Raw genomic sequence first — 21261 nt, 5'->3', positions numbered from 1 at the left:
GCCATACTAGTTCACATGTGGTATGGGCAATAGCCCTGTACTCTGCTTCCGCACTACTTCTTGCCACCACTGTTTGCTTCTTGCTCTTCCAAGTTACAAGATTGCCACGCAGGAAGGTACAATACCCTGTGGTTGACCTCCTGTCTGATATAGAGCTAGCCCAATCAGCATCTGTGTACCCTACTATCTCAAGAGGTCCTCCTTTTTGGTATAACAAACCACGACCTGGAGCACCCTTTAGGTACCTAACAATTCTCAGAACAGCTTCCCAGTGAGGAACCCGGGGATGCTGCATAAACTGACTCACCACACTCACAACAAATGATATATCTGGTCGGGTAATGGTCAAGTAGTTCAACTTTCCCACCAACCTTCTGTATCTTCCAGGACCATCAAACTCTTCACCTGCATCCACACTTAACTTGGCATTGAGTTCCATAGGAGTCTCTGCTGGTTTAGCACCTAACAACCCTGTTTCTTCAAGTAGATCAAGAGCATATTTCCTTTGACATAGGTTGATCCCCTGTTTTGACCTCGCAACTTCTATTCCTGAGAAATACTTTAGCTTCCCCAGATTTTTCGTATTGAAGTGGTCCTGTAAGAATTTTTTTAGCCTGTCAATTCCATTGCTGTCACTTCCAGTTATGACAATATCATCCACATACACGACTAGCAAGATTTTTCCATCTTTTGAGTTATAGCTAAACACGGAATGATCAACCTGACACTGTTTCATCCTAAAGGCCTTCACCACTTCACTGAACCTGCCGAACCATGCACGAGGAGATTGTTTCAGTCCATAGATTGCCTTTTTGAGCCTGCACACCTTACCAGCCTCCCCCTGAGCAACAAACCCTGGTGGTTACTCCATATACACCTCCTCAACAAGATCACCATGTAGGAAGGCATTTTTGATGTCAAGTTGTAGGAGAGGCCAATCATACATAGTAGCCAATGAGATCAACACCCGAACTGAACCAATTTTAGCCACAGGAGAGAATGCCTCCATATAGTCCACACCATATAACTGAGAATAGCCCTTGGCCACTAACCATGCCTTCAATCGTTCCACACTGCCATCAAGAAGATGCTTCACTGTATAGACCCATTTACATCCAACAGTGTGCTTACCAGGAGGAAGGGTGGTGAGTTCCCACGTATGATTATGTTGTAGAGCAGAGAATTCTTCTTCCATGGCTTGCCGCCACCCTGGAGAGGCAAGGGCTTCCTGTATAGTCTTGGGAGTGGGAATCGATGAGAGTAATGATATAAACTTGCAATGAGAAGCAGAAAGGTGAGCAGTGGAAACATAGTCTGAAATGGGATGAGAAGTACAAGTATGTTTACCTTTCCGCAAAGCAATAGGGAGATGAAGATCTAGGGGAGAAGGAGCAGTAGCAGGATCTGTCGGCGGGTGCTGAAGTGGAGGAGGAGCCGAAGCACTTCTGCGAGTATACACTTGAGTAATTGGTGGTTTCTCTGTAGTAACTGGCATATGATATGCATCTACAGTAGGAGTGGGAGTTACGGGAAGGGGGTCCACAACCGGAGCAGGAAGAGGAACCACAGAGGGAGAAGAAGAGACCTCGGCATTGGAGAAAAAAGGAACTGACTCAAAGAAGGTGACATCAGGGCACACAAACGATTTATGAAACTTAGGGTTATAACACTTGTACCCTTTCTGAGTCATTGAGTAGCCAAGAAAAAGAGAAAGAAGAAGAAGAAGAAGAAGAAAGAAAAGAGAAAGAAGAAGAAGAAAGAAAAGAGAAAGAAAAAGAAGGAGAGGAGAAGAGTATTTGGCCAGATTAGAAGAGAGGATGTTCAAAAGTCACTCTCCTAGCCGACCCACTTGACTTTTATTCATGAAAAACTTGAGTTACAAGAAAAACAATTTTGTCTCTCATAGAAGATGGGACACATAACTTAAACTTAGATACAATAGACATTTCACTTTCAATAAGATACACCAGAATGACCAAAATACCCCTGACTCGAGCATTCTAACGGTTTTCAACATAATTCTCCCTGCTGCCTTAGGAGATTTGGATTGAAGAGATTGACTACATCCTGAGGAGGAATCTACTTGCAACCATAGAGAAAACAAAAAAACTCCCAAACACAAAGCACAAAAGGACAAGATTAGTAAATGGGGTAAGGTTTCTCCATGTGCAAAGCAAAGGAAGCATACATGAGGGGAGTGATACTTATTTGGTCTCCTTTGACCCGTAGTTCTCTTTGAAAATTCTTGCATTCCTTTCCTTCCAAATAGTCCACACAATGTTGCCTTGATTGTTTTCAACATAATTCTCTCTGCTGCCTTGGGAGATTTGGATTGAAGAGATTGACTACATCTTGAGGAGGAATCTACTTGCAACCAAAGAGAAAACAAAAAAGCTCCCAAACACAAAGCACAAATGGACAAGATTAGTAAATGGGGTAAGGTTTCTCCATGTGCAAAGCAAAGGAAGCATACATGAGGGGAGTGATACTTATTTGGTCTCCTTTTTTGAGGTATGTCACAGGTGTTAACCTTTCCAAGAAAAACTTCCCAACACTATGCTTGAACTTTGGGTGGGATGGGCTTACTCCATATCTCTTTTGTTGGTTCAATTGGTTTAGTGTTTATGTTAGTCTTATTTATGTTTTAAGTTCTTAGTTATTGGGCCTAAACTTGTTTTATTATTTTTTTATGTCTAGGTGTCCCATCACTAATCAGGGGCATTCTAGTCCATTCTTGTAACATTACTTAGTAAACATCTATCTAAGATTATAGGGCCACCATTCTCAAATCTCCTTTTTTTCTTCTTCTTCTTCTTTGGCTGCTGTTCTCCAGCAAACATGGTACTAGAGCCCTAATCGGTCTGTCTGGTTACAGCCGCCTCTTTTCTCCACTTCTCTATTCCTTCTTTTTTTTTTCTCTCTCCTATCTCGGCTATTGTGAAGAAACCCTAGGGCTAACCATAGAACACAACAACGTCTGTATCTAAGGTTTCCCTTGGTTGTAGGGCCCAAGGGGAGTTTGTTCCAGAAGCTGAACTAGAAACCCTGTAGCAGGTAGTTGCCATTCGACTGCTAAGAGAGATCTGTGTGGACCAGATCTAGGTGGAAGGACTGAGTTAGACAGTCCTAGTATAGATCGTAAGGGTGGTCATAGTCTACGACAGCAGAAGTCAAAGCCCAACCCAGTTCAGAAGTGTTCAACACAGTACAGGGGTGGATTGTTCTTGGTTTTAGACCTGTTACGAGGGGTTCTCAGACTTGTAACAGCTTCGGTAAGTTTGAAATCGTGTTCTTTGTACTGAGTTTTCAATTGTGATCACTGTAAGAGGAAGGAGATGTCCTCAATATCGGGAGAAGTGTCTTCTAGGGATAATAGAACTGGTGGGAGGTCTTCTAATCTAGAAAAGCCAAATCTGCACAGCTTGTAGATCACCGGTTATTGTTGGATGAATATAACTTCAGAGAATGGTCTGTTTCAGCCATGCTCTTCATTACTTCTCAGGAACTTACGGGTTTTTTAGATGGACAGAAGCAGGAACCTGAAGTGGGTAGTGTGGAGTACGCAATATGGAATAAGGATAATGCTACTGTTATGTCTTGGCTGCTTGCTTCGATGACTCCAAGAGTGACTAGGACTGTTCATCACTTTCCCACTGCTGCTAACATTTGGGAGAAAGTGTCTAAAACTTATGGACAGAGAAAGAACAATGGAAGAATCTATAGGCTAAACCAAGACATTACTGCATTGAGACAACGAGATATGACAGTTGCAACTTATTTTGCAACCCTAGAAGGACTATGGGAAGAACTTGATCATCATCTTATTATTGGTTGGGAGAATGTAAGAGACAAGGAGAGGCATGATAAACAAACTGAAGAAGGTAGAGCCTTTAAGTTCTTGGCTGGCTTAGACCCAATGTATGAGAGCATAAGGTCTCAAATTTTGGGAAGGGATGAAATGCCTGATTTACACCATGTCTACTATCTAGTAAGGAATGAAGAGGTTAGGAGGAAAGAGATGCAAGTTGGCACTCAAATATAGCCTATTGAACATTTAGCCTTGATTTCTTCAAACCAAAAAGGGAGCAAGCATTTGGACAAGAGGCATCTTAAGTGCACTCATTGTGGAGGTGAAAGGCATGTAAAAGAGACTTGTTGGGTTCTTTATCCTCATCTTAAACCATCTACTTTAAGGAAAGACAAGAAGCCTCAGAGGAATCAAACAGCAAGTGGGAACCTTGTTACTAGTCATAGTGGTGAGAGCCCGAAGAACACATCTACGGTTACACCTCTTCCCATGGGACAGACTGCTAATTCCCACACATCCGGGTCCTTGGGTTTCACTGCTGATGAGGTAGAGGTCCTTAGTCGGGCCTTAACCCGTCTAAGGACTAATTCCCTTGCTTCCACCTCTCTTGCCAGATCAGGTTTTGTCTCTGCTTATAGTGCAACTAGTTCTATAGAGTCTACTTCTTGGATTATTTATTCCGGTGCAACTGACCACATGACACACATGTCCTCTTTATTTTCTTCTTATCATTTGATGTCTGGCCAAGATAAGATGAGAGTTGCTGATGGTTCTCTCTCCACCATCTCTGGGAAGGGGGGGGTTGACCTAAGCAAGGACCTCTCTCTTAAATCTGTTCTACATGTTCCCGATCTTACTTCCAATCTCTTATCTGTTTTGAAGCTTACCAAGAATTTAAACTGTAGCATAACTTTCTTTCCTACTCATTGTGTCTTTCAGGACAGACTGACGAAGAGAACGACTAGGAGCGGTCATGAGTGTGGAGGTCTATACTATTTTGATGCAGACATCAGTTCGGCCTTACAATCATCTGCTGCCAGTAGTCAGAATAATGAGGAGTCAGTAGCTAGGTTATACTTGTGGCATGCTAGGCTAGGTCATTTACCTTTTTCGTCATTGCAAGGGATGTTTCCTGATTTATTCAAGGATATTTCAAGTCAAAGTTTAGTTTGTGAAGTGTGTTAGTTGTCAAAATAATGTAAAACTCTTTATCCAATTTCTAGTAATGAAATTCAAGCTCCTTTTGATTTGGTCCATTCTGATGTTTGGAGCCCTTCACCTCTTGTTTCTGTAGAAGGCTTTCGTTACTTTATCAGTTTTATTGATCACTATTCACGATGCACATGGATCTACTTGTTAAAAGGACGTGATGAAGTGCCACAGATAACTATGGCATTTTGTAAAATGATTGAAACTCAATTCGACAAGAAGATTAAGAAATTCTGTTCAGACAATGCTGCTGATTATTTTGAAAGATCCTTGAACCTGTTCATGGAGGATGCAGGCATGCTACACCAGTCATCTTGTGCTAGTACCCCTCAACAGAATGGGGTTGCTGAGCGCAAAAATAGACACTTATTGGAGACCGCTCGAGCTTTACTATTTCAGCACAAGGTTCCCAAGCACTATTGGTCTCGAGCAATCCTTACTGCATCATATCTGATAAATCGGATGCCATCCAAGGTGTTGGGTATGAAAACTCCTTTCTCTGTCCTTTGCCCTAATCTTCCAGACTTTCCTCTTCCACCTAGAGTCTTTGGTTGTGTATGTTTTATTCATGTAAAGGATCCAAAGAAGACCAAGTTGGATCCTAAGGCTATGAAATGAATCTTTCTAGGGTACTCTCCTACACAGAAGGGTTACAAGTGTTATGATCCCGTTACCAAAAAGAAATATGTCACAAAAGATGTGGTATTTTTTGAGTCTCAATCCTATTTTCCTTCTTCCCAGAATCCTCTTTAGGGGGAGACTAGTGGGATGGAAGAGGATTCTTCTTCTCCCTCTTTTTTTGTACCTCTTTCAGCCTCAGGCCTTCTATCTTCTCCTCCTAATCCTCCTAGTTGTAGCATCCTAGGTGAATCTAGTGAGGCTCTCATTGAACCTATTACCACTCTTGGTGCTGCAAATGTAATTGAGGACACTAGTAGGCAACAAAAAAATATAAGAATCACCTACAATAGAAGGAAAAAAGACCCTCCAACTCATGGCAGCAACCAATCAGACTTGGATCAATCTGTCTCAGCAACTTTAGGTAATCTTATCACTTATACTTCTGATTTGGATCTCCCTATTGCTCTTTGTAAGTCTACCCGTTCTTGTACTATCCGACACCCCATTGCTGAATATGTTTCTTACTCACGTTTATCTCCTCGTTATTATTCCTTTGTGTCTGCTCTCTCTTTCGTGCATGTCCCTACTAGGTACTTAGAGGTAGTGTCTGATCCAAGATGGAGAGGCTACGAGTGAAGAAATGAAAGCCTTAATGAAAGCCAGGACTTGGGAATTAGTGTATCTACCAGAAGGGAAGAGCACTGTGGGATGCAAGTGGGTGTTCACTGTGAAGCATAGGGAGGATGGGTCCATTGAAAGATACAAGGCCAGACTAGTGGCGAAGGGGTTTACTCAAAAGGAAGGGATTGACTACAAAGAGACCTTTGCTCCAGTCGCAAAGCTCAACACAATCCGGGTTCTATTGTCATTAGCTACAAACTTCTCATGGGAGCTACATCATTTGGATGTAAATAACGCTTTCCTAAATGGCGATCTACATGAAGAGGTATTCATGGATCCTCCACTAGGTTATGGTTTTGATGGGAAAGTGTGTAGACTAAGGAAAGCATTATATGGTCTTAAGCAGTCTCCTCGAGCTTGGCTTGAGAAGCTCTGTGGGGCCATGAAGAGAGTGGGATACACTCAAAGTAGTGCAAATCATACTTTGTTCATAAGGAAACAGGATAGCAGACTTACGACACTCATCGTCTATGTGGATGATATGGTGATTACAGGGAATGATCTAGAAGAGATAAAAAGATTGAAGGAGTTCTTAGCATCTGAGTTTGAGATCAAAGACTTGGGCCATCTGAGATACTTCCTTGGAAATTAAAGTTGCTAGGTCACAAGAGGGCATCTATATATGTCAACGGAAGTATGTCCTTGATCTTCTAGAGGAGACAGGTATGATGGGGAGTAGACCAATATATACTCCAATAGAACATAATCATGGTCTACAGGAATCGGTAGGAGATGACTACCTTGATAAAGAGAGATACCAAAAACTGGTAGGGAAGTTGATATATATATATGTCTCTCACTCGACAAGATACTGCTTATGCTGTACATGTTGTAAGCCAGTTCATGCACTCTCCAAAGATTCCTCGTATGAGAGCAGCGGAAAGGATTCTTAAGTATTTGAAGACTTGCCCAGGAAAAGGAAATCTGTTCAAAAAACACAATAAAATTGAAATTGAAGCATATACTGATGCAGATTGGGCTGGTTCTGTTGGAGACAGAAAGTCTACTTTTGGGTATAGCACGTTCGTTGGAGGGAATTTGGTTATATGGTGAAGTAAAAAGCAGAATGTGGTTGCTAGATCAAGTGCAGAGGCTGAATATCGAGCTATGGCTCATGGTGTTGCTAAACTATTGTGGCTTAGGACCCTTCTTGGTGAGCTCAGGATAAAGGTCGAGTGTCCTCTTAGGCTGTACTATGACAACAAGGCTGCCATCAACATTGCAAATAACCCAGTGCAACATGATAGGACGAAGCATATTGAGATTGATCGACACTTCGTTAGAGAAATGATAGCCTCAGGGGAACTCTGCATTCCTTATACTCCTTCCGAGATGCAGATTGCAGATGTGCTAACAAAATGACTAGCTTCAACGAAATTCTTAGACTTACTTGGCAAGCTAAACATGACTGACATCCATGCTTAGCTTGAGGGGGAGTGTTGGTTCAATTTGTTTAGTGTTTATGTTAGTCTTGTTTATGTTTTAAGTTCTTACTTATTGGGCCTAAACTTGTTTTATTCTTTTTTTATGTCTAGGTGTCCCATCACTAATCAGGAGCATTCTAGTCCATTCTTGTAACATTACTTTGTAAACATCTATATAAGATTATAGGGCCAGCTGAAGTGAAAAGGCTGCCATTCTCAAATCTTCTTCTTCTTCTTCTTCCTCTTCTTCGGCTGCTGTTCTCCAGCAAACATCTTTCATTGGGACGTTCTCCCCCACTACAATGGACTACATAAGAGTGTTGAAGGAGGCACAAATAAAAATATCTCTAGAAGAAAAATACCAAACTCTAGTGTTGTCCACAGTTTGAACTAAGAAAACTGACTTAAGTTTGTCCAACATTTAAATAAGGGCCTCACACTCGTTATTCCTCAACCTCCTTCTAAAACCAAAATTTCAATTTAGTTTGGATAAAGAAAAGGTGACAAATCTAGTGTTTAGAAAATGGACTGGACCGGTTGGTCAGATCAATTGAACTATGACTCGGGGCCTTGACTAGTTCAGTCACACCCCAAGATCCATAATGTCTAAAACCCGATGAAAACCGACTTACCATCCGATTCAACCGGAAAATCGGTGAACCAGTCCCGGTTTCATGAAACTGCTTTGGTCACTAAGTAATTGAAATTCTACAATGAGTATAACAAGATTTGAACCCACGATCTCTTATTTTCATATATTGCTTTATTACCACTAATCCACCTCTTTACTTGTGCTATTTAATGACTTATATATATTACTTTATTAAACACACATTTAAAGAAAATGTAAATTAAGAGACTTGAACCTTACTCATTTGCTTTAAAAATTAAGGAATTTTCCATCCATCCACCATATTTAAGTACACTAAAAGTTGTGAAATATATATTATATAGTATTTATATAACTCATAATATATATACATATATGCCACGCCATCACAATTTGACCTCTAGTTCGACCCTGGTTGAACCTCTGACTCATGAACCTCGCCCTTCTTCGGTTCTATGACCGGTCCGGTTCTATGAACATTGAACAAAAATCTCAAGAAAGGTTGAAGCTTGTGGCTTGACACTCTAGGAAAAGGAGAACTAATTACATTTCTTTAGGAGGTAGAATAACATTGATCAAATCTACCATTGTACTACTTCTTAGTGATTAAAGTGCCCAAGAAAGTGGATAACTTGTTGGAGAAACTAATGAGGGATTTTCTTTGGGAACCTAGGGAAGAAAAGAAGGATGGCTTAGTGAAGTGGGTTTACAAGTAAAAAAGGAGGCTTTTTGTTGGGAGGTCTATCTTGGACTTTCTACAAAAAAGAAGAAAAAAAAATGTTTGTTTTTCCCCGAACTAGTGCACACTTTGTAAGGCAAATGGTGAGATTGCTTATCACCTTCTAATTTCCTGTTCTCTTGTTACCTCTATTTGGAAGTGGTTCATTTCTCTATTTGGGTGCAGGTGGACTCTACCAGTCTACCTACAAGCTTGGCTAGTTTGTTTGCAGGTGGAACTTTTAGGTGGCCTAGGAAAAGAGGAAGAATTTTATGGAGAAGCAATAGGGCAGCTGTAATTTGGACAGTTTGGGAAAGAAATGTGAGGCTCTTCAAGGAAGAGGAATGCAATCTGGAAGCAATTTTGGAATGCATTTTATTAAGGGCGATTCATTGGGTCAAATCTTTGGACCTGTTCTCACCCTATTCTTTTGATGATTTAAGAAGGAACAAGTGGGAAGTGGCTTCTTTGTTTACAAGAAAGATTAGAATACTTAAAGCCTGGGAACCAACCTTGGAGAACTTTATAAAACTCAATTTTGACAGGAGCAGCTTTGGTAACCCAGGCCCCTCAGGCATTGGGGTGGGGGTTTCAGTGATAAAGATGGGATTATAACAGCCATATTCTTGTGTCCTATTGCTCTTGGAGGTTCCACTAGAGCTGAACTGTTTGCTGTACTTTGTGGGATAACAAATAGCAAAAGAGTTAAATTTGGGAAGGCTGATTGTTGGAGGGGACTCCCAGTGGTGATAAGCTGGCTAAAGAATGAAAAAAAAGGCAGCCTGGACTTATGAAGAAGTGGTGAAGCAGATCAAATGGTTATTAAGGGGAATGAAAGTAACATTTCGGTGGGTTCCTAGGGATGCTAATGAGCTGGAAGATTCTTTAGCAAGGCAAAAGGTAAATAGAAAGCAGTTGTGTTGGGCTCATTTATATTAATGAAATGATTCCTTGTTAATTATCAAAAAAGAACATTTACTAATGTGGTTTGTAGATTGTTTTATGACCTTTAGACAATTTGTTGTTTTGGTCTTGGCTACTTTTTATGTTGTTTTTTCTATTGTTGACTGGAGACTGAAAAGCTTGAATTTGCATGCAACAGTTGGTGCTCCAATTTTTCTTAAAGGATGTATTTGTACTTTCTTCTTGTTTCAGTTATGGGCCATGCCAGACTCCTACTCTTGGATTTTGTGTACAACGCCACTTGCAAATTACTACTTTTAAGCCAGAGAAGTTTTGGACTTTGCACCCTTACATAATACAAAATGGCTATGAACTTAAATTAGAATGGAGTCGTAACAAGTTGTTTGATGTTGATGTGAGTTCCTCTGCGCTTGTATTTTTTGCCTTATTTTCCACCCTAGCCTTTCCTATTCTTTTGTTGCCTATTTCTAAACTATTTCTACCAATCACCAGGTTGCTATGATGTTTCAAAAGTTGGTGAATGAGGATGGAATTCTTGAAGTAACTGATGTATCATCAAAAGAAGAGTGCAAAACTCGTCCTTCTGGTCTTAACACAGTCAATATGCTGAAGGTTAGCATGTTTAGGGACTGTTTCTTTTTAGATTCATCAATCAAAGAAGCTAGATAACTTTACAATTTTCAAGAGTTGGTTCATCTTCTGGTTGTGAATTTGTGATATACTATTTTAATGTTCTCCTGACATATTTGCAACCAACTAATAATGCATGTGAACAGATTCTTTAGATTCCCCAAAAATTGAAAACATTGTCTTTGATAAATAGAAACTACAGATGTTCTGTAGAACTTTACGAGGCCTAAGAAAATTACTAAATTACCAAGGCTGTGTTTGGATTGTGATGTAGATTCTACAATTAAATAAATACTAGGGTTGACTAATCTTTCATGGTGTTCCCATTCTCCATTGAATTATCAGAAAACTTGACTAGTACATTTACTTTCCATGTTTCCCATTCCTCATTTTTTGTAGACAAATGGATGAGCAGATCTAGGGAATCCTTTTTTATGGTGTGTTTCTGCTATCACACCAATCCAAAAGACAGCCTGTTGACATATTGAATCATTAATTGGTATTTCAGGAAATAAGATGCAAGCAATAAGGATATACCTTAAACTCATACTATTAGCATCAAGTTTTGCAATTTCCTGGGAAACTTTCCATTTAATAAGTGTCCAAGATATTTACCAAAGCATTTCATGGGTACATAATTTTTATAGAATATCAGTGATATTTGTATATACAGATTTCCATTTATGGATGGTTTTGGAAACACCAAAAATTTGAAACAAAATAAACTTGCCAAGTTTCATCGGAAGTGGGAGGTATTTTGATTATAGTAGTTGCCACTACTTCATCAGATTTTTCTTTAGGGACACTCCCCCCACCACCTTGTTTTTCTTTGTAGTCCCTAATATGGAGTGACCGATATTTGACACTTTACTCATAGCTTCTTATGTCGTTGTTCTCCCTAAACTAGGTTGTAGAAAGTCCCAAGATATCATCAGTTCATCACTTGATGTGCTGTTTAGTGAAATAAAACTCTGGATTGGGACCAGCCTAAAACTCAAAATCCGAAATTTTCTTTACATACCTTGTGTTTGCTTGCATCCACGGGATCCCTCCACTTAAATGCCTCCAAATAAGTACCATTTTTTTAGTTTGGGAGAGAAAAATGAGTGTGGTGATGTCTCACTTATTTTCCATAAGGTAAAATATAACATAAGATGAAATGATCCTATATAGGCTGTAGGAAGTCCCAAGATATCATTACTTAATGTGCTGTCTGGTGAAATCAAACTTTGGCTTGAGGTCAGGCAAAAGCTCAAATTTCCAAAATTTTCATTACATGATTCTTGTGTTAGTCTGCATCTGCAGGGTCCCTCCACTCAAATGCCTCCAACTGAGTACCATTGTTTTTGTTCGGGAGAGAATAATGGATGTGGTGGTGTCATACTCTTATTTTATATACGGTAAAACATAACATCATATGAAATGACCCTTCCGTCCTTGCACCTAACAGTACAATTTTTATACCTTCGGATTCTATATTAAACTTTCAATTGTTACTGAAAAAAAGAGATATTTTTATAGTTATTGAATTTTCATTTTATTATAAAAAAAGAGATTCTTTTTTAGATTATCTAAACTAGTCTGAACTCTACTGTATGGTTGATGGTCAAGTTCTCTGTTAGTTAGGGCTGAGTACGTAACTCCAAATCATCCCTAAGGACATTGACCTACTTTAGGAATCTCCCAAGCCTTCCTAAACCCTCAAAATTAATCCTAAGAATTCCACTTCTCCCTTGTATCATTCTTTTAGTTTTGTTTCTGTTTAGTTTTTGAGAACCCGCTAATGGGACCTAAAAAGCTAATACTATTTACTAATTAGTTAGAAGAGCCTAACACCTGACCTCTTAAAAGGGCATGTGACTGATAAAGAAGGCCCGACCTCAGACAGACAAGTTTGTCTATCATTGTCTTCCTCGAGCAAGATAGGGTTCGTTGGTGACCAAAATGGGAAAAATGGACAGCAAGCTTCGTTGCAGTGGGTACCAAATAAAGGGAAGGCGACGATCTCTCCTGAAAAATGTAACCCAAGATTCAACAGATGTCAGGTGGAAGACTCATAAGTTGACGGCAGTAGCAGTGACAGTGATTTGGAATCCTCTGACTGTTCAAGTTTAGGTAGCATCGGCCAAACTGTAAGGTTAGACTTGATGAATGAAGCAGGGAGATTTAACACGAGGGAGCTGTTTCTGGAAGGAGAAGAAGCATCTGAAAACATAGAAAAGGAAGATGGGCAGGCAGTGTGCTTAATCGAACTTGAACAGGTTGCATCCTCGCCTATCATTGGGAATCTACCTCCAAGCTCTCAGCGAATACAGGGAACTCAGGAAGTGGGTGGGACAAGAGGATGCTAGGAAGAGTTGCATTGAGGTAACAGGTAGGGGTGCACCGAAAAAGGCTTTCGGTGCAGGAAGAGTCATCAACGTTTCCACTTCCACACTACAGCAGACCAGTTTGGGGGGCAGACCATTTGTCGTTGCTTCCAGACAAGGAGCCTTTTTATCCCTCTGAGCTTAATCCACCCTCACTGCCTCCAGGTGCATGCAGGTGTGTGTCCATTCAGTTTTGGCTACTGATGTGTGTGCTTTGCTTGAGACAGGTAAACTGGCCACCCAACCTAGAGATATGAAAGGGGAAGATGAATGTGCAACAGTAAGGTTGAATGAGAAGGGAATAGAAAAATGAAAAGACAATGAGAGAAATGAAGAAATAGGAGAGAAAGAGTTTCAGGTGTCTGGTAGGGAAGAAAAGAGGGAAGGAGAGTTAGAAAAGAAGAAAAAGGAGAAAGATATGGTAGTTTCAGCTGTAGGGCAGGGCACACAAAATCAGAAGGACCATAAGGTGGAAGGGAACCAAAAGATGAAAGTGTACATGAGGAAGAGTGAGGAAAAAAAAAAGAGGAAGAAGAAGAATAAGACAGAAGTAGAAAGGGTAGTTTCAGATGTGGAGGGATATATTGAATTTAGTGGGAGGGGGGATAGAAGAAGACAACCCAAGTAGGGACGTGAGAAAAGGATAGGGGTTTGATTCAAAAGTGAAAGAATGAAAATAATTAGTTGGAATGTGAGAAGACTGGGAGTGCACAGAAAAGGAGGGTACTTAAAGATGTATTAAAGAGGGAAAATCTGGATTTGGTGTTGTTGCAAGGGACAAAGTTAGCTTAATTAGATAGAAGATGGGTGAGGAGCTTGTGGAGATCGAGGGGCATAAGATGGATTGAGGTTCCATCATGGGGGGCTTCAAGGGGTATAGTGACATTGTGGAAGGATGAAGTTTTGGAGTCTATGGAGGAGTTAACTGGTAGATATTTGGAGTCTATGGATTCAGTTGGGTGCTAACTAATGTTTATGAACCAATTAATTTAGTGAAAGGAATGAAATGTAGGAGGAACTATATGCAAATTGGGGTTTGTGTGGGAGGGTGCATGGTGTCTGGGTGGGGATTTCAATGTGACAAGATTCTCCAATGGGACTTCTAACCCTCATCAGTTAATCATCACTAGCATGAGGAAATTTAATGAGTTCATAGACATGTGTAATTTGAAGGAGATTCCTCTCTTGCAAACTAGATTCACTTGGTCCAACTTTCAAGAAATCCCATTGTGTTAGAAGCTGGATAGATTTCTGTTTAATATAGGATGGAAGAATCATTGGGAAGGTTTGGTGTCTAGAGCATTGCCTAGAGTCACTTAGGACTATTAACCTATTAGATTAGGTTCAGAAACCTTTTTACAGGGCTCTAGGCCCTTTAGATTTGAAAATATGTGGCTGAAACATCCAGACTTTGTTCACAGAGCAGAGGAATGGTGGCAGGAGGAGGATAGGGGGTAAGGCAGGAGGGAATCAAGTTCCATAAGAAGTTGCAGCGCTTGAGAACTAAAATAAAGGAGTGGAATAAGGAATATTTTGGAAGGGTAGAAGAAAGAAAGCTTACCCTAATATCTTAGATTGAAGAATTGGATGAGGTGGAGGTTGAAAGAAACCTTAATGTTGAAGAAAGGGAATTAAGATGGAAGTTGGAAAAAAAAAGATTTGGAGGAAGTATTTAATTGAAAGGAAATCTTCTGTAGACAAAAATCAAGGCACAAATGGATCAAGGAAGGGGATGGGAATACATAATTTTTTCATGCAATGGCCAATGGTAGAAGGTACAAGAACTTTGTGGCTATTTTAGAGATAAATGGGGAAGACAGGAAGTGGTTTCTAATCAGGATGAGATGACCAGGATATTTGTAGATCACTTCAAATCCTTTTATAGAAGACCTTTGGGTGAAAGATTGATTGTAGAAGAGTTAAAGTGACCCTTATTAGAAGAGGAGGCAGCAAGATGGCTAGAAAGGGACTTTGAGGAAGAGGAAATAAAAAAGGCAGTTTTTTCAATGGACAAATCTAAAGCACCAGGTTCGGATGGATTCACAATGGCTTTCTATGAGGATTGTTGGGAAGTGGTAAATGATGAGCTTTGGAAGTCTTTAAGGAATTCTCAAATACACATATTGTCAGCCTTGCAGTTAATGCAACTGTCTTTGCTCTAGTTCTAAAAAAATCTGATCCTAACCAACCTAAGGATTCTCGACCCATTAGTTTGGCGGCTAGTATCTATAAAATAATTGCTAAAGTTCTGCAATTGAGGATCAAAGTAGTACTTCCATCCCTCATCAGCTAGTTTCAAGGAGCTTTTGTTCAAGGGAGACAAATAATTGATCAAATCCTAATAGCCAATAAATGTGTATAGGAAATGAGAGATCTAGGAGAAAAGGTTTTCCTTGTAAATTGGATTTAGAAAAGGCTAATGATCTGGTGGATTGGAACTTTTTAATAGAGGTGATGCAAAAGTGTGGATTTGGAGAGAGATGGTGCAATTTAGTGTTTGGTTGTGTTCGGTCTTATCACTATTCTATTATTGTTAATGGTGTGGTGTAAGATTTTTTCCTAGCTTGTAGGGGGTTAAGGTAAGGTGATCCTCTCTCACCTTTTCTTTTTACCCTATTGGTAGATGTTTTTAGTAGATTTCTCTCTAAGGCTAACAAGGAAGAGGAGATTAGAGGTTGGAGAGTGGGGAGAAACAATATTCCAATTACTAACCTTCAATTTGCAGATGATATCATAATTTTTTGTGATGGGGGAGATACTAGGAAGGTGAGGAGCTTAAAAGAACTGATCAAGAAGTTTGAAAGGATCTCAAATTTGAAAATAAATTTAGATGACCCCTTGGCCTTTGACCTACTTGGGTCTTCCTTTAGGTTCCAACCCTAAGGAGAGCATATTTTGGAACCTAGTTATAGAGAGATGTGAAAGGAGACTGGCTGCTTGGAGGAGAAACCATATTTCCTTAGGAGGTAGGATTACTCTAATAGGATCGGTCTTGGCTAACCTACCAATTTACTTACTCTTTGACCTTAGAATTCCACCAAAGGAAGAAAAGAAATTAGAGAAAATCATGAGGGATTTCCTTTGGGAGCTGGGTGAGGCTAGAAGAGACCACCTAATCAAATGGTAGATTGTTTGTAGAAGTAAGAAAGAAGGTGGCTTAGGTTTAGGGAATGTGAGAAAAAAGAATATGGCTCTGTTAGGGAAGTGGTTGTGGAGGTGGCCTTTAGAGAGGGAGAACTTGTGGCACAAGGTGGTGGGCAGTATTCATGGGAGGTTGGAGAATGGTTGGGGTGCTGGTATATCACGTCGGACTATTTGGCAGCACCTTGGAAAGCAATCCATAGGTTTTGCCATCAGATCCTCAGGTTTGTCAGGTATGATGTTTGTTCATGGACTTTAATCCGGTTTTGGGAAGACTTGTGGGTTGGTGATCGACCTTTAAAAGGAATTATTTCTTTCTTTGTATTCTCTTTCCTTGTATAAAAATGAGATGATCTCGAAGTTTTTATTTCTATCTATTGGATCATAATTGGGATTTTGGGTTTCGAAGGGGGTTGAGGGATGAAGAGGTCACTTTCTTGTCAAAGCTTTTGTTTCTTCTTGATAAAGTCTGTTTAGAGCCTTCTAATTTGGATAGAAAGTTTAGTGTCCAAGTACTAAAGGTTTATTTTCATGTGCCTCTTTTTTTCTTGCTCTTTTCCTGCCAAGGAAGTTTGGTTTGAGCCAATTCTCCCAGTGTTTTTAAAGTGCAATGCACAAAAAAAGCACAAGGGTCATTTTGCGCTCGAGGGAAGATGTGTGCCTTTTTGAGGAAAGGTGCACATTTTTTTTTGGAAAATCAGAAAAATGAGAAAATTGAAGGATATTATTGAAAAATATATACCTAAACTTCAAATTGAATTAAATCATTAACAAAAAGCCTACTAATATGTCAAATATCAACAAAAATCTGAAATAAGAACATCTCAAGTTCTCAAGTACTCAACACTCAACATTAAGTTCAATTAATGCTATACAATCACATAGAGTCATTGACAATTTTCTTTCAAAAAAGCGAATAGAGTCATAGACAAATTTCTTACAAAAAGAAGAGTCATAGATAGTTTTCTATCAAAAAATGAGTCAGACAATTTTCTACAAAAAAGAAAAAAACAGTCAGACAATTTTCTACGATAAAAAGCAGTCATAGACAATTTTCTACAAAATAAAAGATTCAAAGAATTTTCTACAAAAAAAAGGTTCATACGCCTTAAGTGTAAAGATGACATTATTCCAAAATGTGGGCATTATGGCTATCTTCCCTACCCTTTTCCCTTTTGCTTCTTTTATCCATTTGCTATCATTCCATTCCTTTGAGTTAAACAAATCTCTCAAAATTTTCTTTGTTTGTATATACTGTGCAATGTGAGAAAGGAAAGTAGCAAAATGGGTTTTTGCTGGCCTTATCAATTCTTTTTGATTTGTAAACTTCCTCATTGGGTTCAATAAACCTGGATGGTTATAGACATACCCTGTAAGTGCAATTGCCCCATCAATTGTTCTCTTCATAGTAGGCAACTTCCCAATGTCTTCCAATATCAACTCCAAACAATGGGGACAACACACGGTGGTGTCCATGTCTAATGAGGATGCTTTGATATCAAAAACTTCCCTAATAATACAAGAAAACAATTCAAGAAATAAGAATTTAAGAATTGTGACTCTAACATGTGAAAAGACTAGAAGAAAGTTAAATGAAAATAATAATGAAGTCTAAAACTTACTGGTTAAGACATAATTTGATGCATTGTCAGTAATAACTTGGAGAACATTTTTCTCACCAATTCTCTCCACCATCTTGTCCCAACACGGCTATAGATCAAAAAATTTATGAGGGTCCTATCCTTTCTACCCGTCCACCTATCAGACATAAGAGAGCAGCCCCAGTTCTCCCAAGACTCCTTGTGGTGTTGAAGCAATGTTTTTGTATAATCAACTTCCTTCTTCAAGAAAGGAACTCACAGATCAAAGTAACTTGGGATTTTTAATCCCAGACCAAATTGCCCTATTACCTCTACTATTGCTTCACAACTTTTCAAGCATATGATATTCAAGGGAATACCAGCTTGATAAAACCATCTAGCAATGCATATGCATACTTGCTCTCTCCTTTCTTTATTATACACATCACTTATAGTGGCTTGCTTTCTCATTTTTTGTTCTCTTCTCAAATTCACAATTTCTTTTTTTTTTTATCAGTAACAAAATGCTTTATTAAATAATAAAATTTGTGAAACTTTAAGTACAAGAAAGGGGAGGTAAACTATCTTAACTCCCCCACAAGGAAAAAAGAAGAAAGCTAAAACTTGGTCCAAAACATAGATTCCTTAAGCGCCCCTTGCTTGGCTAACCCATCAGCCATTGAGTTAGCGCTTTTCTTCACCCAACTGTACTTCACCTCAATATCCCTACTCAGCTATTTAAGTTTTTTCTTTTCATTTCTGTAGCTTCACAACAAACCATTGTTGTCTTCCTTCAGCCACCTAATCACCACCTCTGAGTCCCCTTCAATGAACAAGCATCGAATGTTTAATTCTCGTTCTTTGGATTCCTTCCAAAACTGCTAGAATCTCATCCCTGAGAGAGTCACCTTCTCCAATTGGGCCTGAGAAAATAGCGTTGATAATCCCAGCCTCATTCCTGAACACTCCCCCAATCCCAGAAGGCCTAGGATTCCTTAAGCTACTACCATCAAAATTCAGTTTTATGAACCCAGGAGGGGGGGACCAAGAAGGTCTAGAGGTTCTCTTACATTGGGCAGAGGTAACTATTTCTTTCCATTTTCTCAATATGTCAGCCATGGAAACCCTTAAGTGTATCAATTCAATTAAGTTTTCCATGGTTCTTTCCTTGTCTAAAAAAAGTAGTGAGTTTCTCTTTTCTCATATGGACCAACACACTGCCGCCCTAATGCTTCTCCACATGACCTTCCCTCTTTCCACTTTCACAATTTCTTTTGGGCTTGGAGTAGGAAAGAATTTATCCAAAGACCCCTTTTGCCTTTTTATGGGGTTAGAATTTCTTCTTGAACCTGAAGCAGAATTTACATTCCCACGAACACTAGGAATGTGATTACCACCAAACACTTCCACCTTGCCCCCTGTCTCATCTTCATCTTCAATTATATTTTCAAAATTATCAGTCTGGAATTCTTCCTTCTTGACTTCCAACCATTGATTTTTTTCTCTGCATGTACACTAATGTCTCTTCTTTCACCTCTTTCGGGCATTTAGTACAAACATTTACATTTCTTCTTTCACCAATTAAATGCTGTTTTGCTCTATAGATCCCTCCATTTGTCACTTTGCCACAAAATTTGCAAGTCGCAACTTGCAACTATCACTACTCAAATTTAAATAAGTTCAAACCTCAGATTTTGGAAATAATTCTACTTGATAATAACACAAATAAAAAAATATTCTACTGTTTACAAATAATTTACAAATTCAAGTACCTGCATTTGAATCCAGCAAGGACGAATAATGGGTGAAGCCCCAACTTTTGCACCAAAAATAGATATAAAACATATACAACCCCTCTTTTAGAGGTAGAAAGTGTGAAAATAAAGTGTAGATAATGGGGTAGATCCCTTGTTTTGTATGCAAAGAAATCTAGAAGAAAATAGGGTAGAGCCCCTATTTTGAACTTTTATTGTAAAAAAATCAATGTAAATAATGCGGCGGATCCCCTGTTTTTTATATGAAAAGCTGTGAAAAAATAGAATGAAGAAGAAGAATTAGGGGTCTGCCCCAATTTTAACATTAAAAATAGTAAGAGAAAGGGTCGGAGCCCTTGTTTAAACTTTTAATGAGAAAATACCGAAAAAAATGGGGCAGAGCCCCTGTTTTGTGTGTAGAAAGAAGGGGGAAAACATTGCTGCAATCTACATGCAAGTTTTTTCAGCCGCAGGAATAAGAAGATATACATACCTCAGTAACTCTGTTCGTCTCAGCCTTGGACGAACTAAATGAAGAATGAACTCCTGGTTTGGACTTTGGATGAATGAACACTTCTTCCCTCTCATTTTCTTTTTTTCTTTTGGTTTTTTGGCAAAGACCCCCTCTGCCGGTTCAATTTCCTTTTTGCTTATGTTTCCTAAATTGACTTATTTTTTGATATTTTAATGTTATTTTCGAAAGTATATAAAAACATCACATCCAGACGCTCGCTTGGTCTACCTGTCGCATGGCATGAGGCACACACCTAGGCATAGAGGCAAGAGCCTGTCTAATTCCTATGCGCCTTAGCTTGGGCAAGGCACCTAGTCTGGAAATTGCCTCGCCTTTGTGCCTAGGCATGCCTTTTAAAACATTGATTCCCCCCAAATTTATGGATTTTTGTTGGGAGGTGGTTTGTATGAAGATTAACACCTTGGACTATCTGCAAAAGAAAAGGTCTTTCTTGTGTATTTCCTTGAACTAGTGTACTCTTTGCAAATCCAATGGTGAATCTTGTTAACATTTACTAATTTCCTGTTCCTTTGTTGCAAATATTTGGGATTGGTTTTTCTCTTTGTTTGGGTGTAGGTGGACCATGCCAATGGAGATTAAGTCACTATTTGACCCTTCTACTTTTGCTTGCCCAAAAAGGAGGGAAGAATAATATGGAGATGCACTAGAGCAGTAGTGATTTGGACCTCATGGGAAGAAAGAAATGTAAGAATCTTTCAAGAAAAGGTGAGGAGAAAACAACAGATTTTGAATTGTATAATCACTAGGGTTACACATTGGCTATTAATTCTGGGTTTATTTAAACAATTCTCCTTTGATGATATTTGGAGGAACTGGGTTTCAGTGGCATCTAGCTCAGTGCAAAAGATTAAAACAAGGTCGGTGTGGACACCTCCTTTTGAAGGTGTAAGTACATGTGGTCCTCCATTGCCATAATCACAATGAAGGTATCGATACTGAGCCACATGTATCTGCGATGAGATTAGAAAATCATCCAAGACCTGCAATGGGCAAGAAATGCCTCATGGGACCTACAATAAAGAATGAGTATCGCCTGAGACTCACGATGGATATAAAACAACATTGCCAATTCTAAGACAAACCCAATATATTACTAGCGCCTCACGATGGATACGAGATGGTAGCCCACGCTGTAACGAATAGTGGATAGACCTTGATGCGACACCTGCCTACTAGAGGGGGTTAACATCATTCCTGGTCACAGCAGGCAGTGATGAGGCACCTTGAAGACGATTGGGTGGACACCCAGGCATGACA

At 39.4% G+C, this 21261-nt stretch overlaps 1 protein-coding gene across 2 annotated transcripts in view; it reads left to right on the top strand.

Moving 5' to 3' along the window:
• Window positions 1-21261, top strand: part of LOC148874488 (DNA topoisomerase, type IA, core) — a 95813-nt gene that overhangs the window by 33803 nt on the left and 40749 nt on the right. For both annotated transcript variants that reach the window (XM_088966096.1, XM_088966095.1), the window contains exons 7-8: window positions 10227-10389; window positions 10488-10607. In XM_088966096.1, the coding sequence (XP_088822222.1) occupies window positions 10227-10389; window positions 10488-10607 (283 nt within the window). The remainder of the gene's footprint in view (window positions 1-10226; window positions 10390-10487; window positions 10608-21261) is intronic.

This window comes from Nelumbo lutea, chromosome 1 (genome assembly GCF_056320005.1).
Source record: "Nelumbo lutea isolate HS-2025 chromosome 1, American lotus-T2T, whole genome shotgun sequence".
Lineage (NCBI taxonomy): Eukaryota > Viridiplantae > Streptophyta > Magnoliopsida > Proteales > Nelumbonaceae > Nelumbo > Nelumbo lutea.
The sequence above is the reverse complement of the archived record's forward strand: the minus strand, read 5'-3'. Positions and strand labels throughout refer to the sequence as shown.